Source organism: Dendroctonus ponderosae, unplaced genomic scaffold (assembly GCF_020466585.1).
Source record: "Dendroctonus ponderosae isolate FM_Combo_2020 unplaced genomic scaffold, Dpon_F_20191213v2 Dpon_F_20191213_5, whole genome shotgun sequence".
NCBI classification, from domain to species: domain Eukaryota; kingdom Metazoa; phylum Arthropoda; class Insecta; order Coleoptera; family Curculionidae; genus Dendroctonus; species Dendroctonus ponderosae.
The window spans coordinates 15,279,695-15,282,139 of NW_026018715.1; the positions used below are offsets into that span (position 1 = coordinate 15,279,695).

The 2,445-nt window shown below is 39.7% G+C and overlaps 1 protein-coding gene across 1 annotated transcript in view; it reads left to right on the top strand.

Annotated features, from left to right (window-relative positions):
• The window catches only part of LOC109539118 (leucine-rich repeat-containing protein 27), a gene marked incomplete in the record, with an annotated part of 2,335 nt that extends 547 nt beyond the window's left edge, over positions 1–1,788 (top strand). Inside the window, 6 exon segments of the mRNA XM_048666373.1 lie at positions 1–373; positions 426–737; positions 800–1,109; positions 1,156–1,268; positions 1,323–1,543; positions 1,635–1,788. Coding sequence (XP_048522330.1) covers positions 97–373; positions 426–737; positions 800–1,109; positions 1,156–1,268; positions 1,323–1,543; positions 1,635–1,694 — 1,293 coding nt within the window.
• Positions 1,789–2,445: the final 657 nt, after the last annotated feature.

Sequence of the window (2,445 nt, forward strand, 5' to 3'; positions counted from 1 at the left end):
CACCCTTCAAAGCAAACAGTGCGGTGACAACCCTTCAAGCTGGTGTCCCATTTGATGGTTAGAATTTCTTAAACAGATTAAATTCCAAATAGAAAAATGTCCGCGTTCGAAATCATATCCGACTACTCCAAGGCGAACTTGAAGGTGATTCCCGACGCGATTTTGGACATGAGCAACTTGAAAATGCTCTTCTTAGAGAGGAATTTTCTGGTCAGTTTGCCCGAGAATTTCTTCTACAGATTGCCCAACTTGATGTGGCTCGATCTGCGGAACAACCAGCTGGAAGCTTTGCCCAAAAGCATCGCCCATCATGAGCATTTGGAGCATTTGCTTCTGACTAATAACAACATTACCAAGCTGCCAAACGAGCTCGGTAAGCGTTAACTGCCTGGAAGTTGCCAATTTAGCTGAATGTTTATTCGCAGGGCTGGCGACGAACTTAAAAGCTCTCCAAGTGGCGGAGAATCCCCTGGCTTACCCCAGCAAAAAAGTGGTCCAAGAAGGCACCAAATCCATCAAAACCTTCTTAAAAGAGCAGTACGAAATAGAGTGTGCGAAAAACGCGGAAAATCATTCAGACGCCAGTGCGGAGCTAGAGAAACTGAAAATGCAGCTGAAGGAAAAAGAGAAATACATGGAAGCCCAAGAAGAGAAACTGCTGAAGATCCACGAAAAAGAATCGGAAATAGCGCCAATGAAACAAAGCGGCAAAGTGTCTAAAGATGCTTTTTATAGCGGTAAGAGTCGTCGAATTACTCCAATTTAATATTGTCCTTGCTAAGACTGTTATAATTTGCAGCTCATAAGCTCAGTAAGCAAACCCTGAAATCTGCTGAAACGATTCAGAATAACATCCCAGACCCCAGTGGGCTGAATCCCAATTTGCGCGTTAAAAAACTTGAATACGGCCCTAAAAAGGCGGAGGAGCCAATGAAAATTATCCACAGCGTCAGCAAGAGCGACTCGAAAATATCGCTCAAGTCATATTTTCAAAAACCTGGAGCCAGAAGCAACTTGGAGCGCATCCCCGAGAATGTACTCAAAGAGGGCTGGCTGAACAAGCTGAGGATCCTGTTGAACGATCAAGAGCGAATTTTGCAACAAGAAAGGTCTGGAATGATTGCTAAAAAAATTAAACCGAAAAAGCTTTTTTAGGAACTTGAGAGCTTTGTCTTCGTGGCGGCAGAAGCCACCAAAAACCCCAAAAACGTTCTATGATAGCGATGACGCCAGTCGACTATCTGAGGCTCCGTATGCTACCTATCCAGGTGACTCATCGATTTTTCGAAATAGTAACACCCGGAATAAATTTCCGTTTCTAGAATACGCTCGAATTCCAAGTAGAAGCGACTTAGCAAGTCAACTGCAGTCGTTCCTTCAGGACTCAAATGTTGCCAATAAAAGGCCCATTAAAACACCCCACATTAACTTAGACAAAGTGATTAACGACCTGGTGGAGCAATTAAGAGAAATGGAAATTAGCGGCAACAATAATCGCTCTCCTCGCAGTGAAATGCAACAATCGGGAAAACAGATTCAAACTGTACGTATTAGCGCTTAAAGTAAATCGAGCAACTGAAAGCCGGAAATAAGTTGATGAGTTTATGTAAGCGACTTTACGATCTCCATTGCAGATTATCGACATTCATAAAAAGCTGCTCCAGTTGAAGTCGACAAACGATTACATGATCTAATGGGAACCGAAATGAAACACACCTTTTTAAATTGCTCTTTATTTGCCATTTGTGAAACGTAAACAATAATGTTGCCAATAAATCGCTCTGCTTATATTTGATAAATAATTTAAACACAAATTTCACCTGTACATGTGTATAACTGTTTCAGTAATTACTGCAATTGATAGATCGCATAAACGGTTGGGGAAGTGGATAGTTTCAAAGGTTTTCCATTAAATACGTAATGATTGACGTAGGCACTAAGAATGAATAATTTCAGCAGAGATACACAACTCTGACTTTATCGTCAAAAATGCAATAATAGTAAAAACTAAATTGATTGCTGCGATTAACTCTAGAATGTTATATAGAAATGTATATACTGACTCAATTAACGCGGCTACAGCCTGTACCTAATCATGTTTGATTAATTATCACAATATACACATTAACTAGAATTATATTTTTTCGTTCCTCGGTTCTGCACTGCTGCGTTTCAGGTAAAATGTGAAATAAAAATGTTTATTTCATCTTACGTTTTGGCGAGACAACAGCGCCATCATCAGATTAAAATTTCAAAACAAACTCACAATTGGGCACATTTGATTCTTTATATGCTTGCCAATCATATAAATATGTTTGTATCGTTTATTTGATATTACGTTTCGGCAAGACAACAGCGCCATCATCAGATTAAAATTTCAAAACAAACCCATAATTGGGCACATTTGATTCTTTATATGCTTGCCAGGCATATAAAGAATCAAAT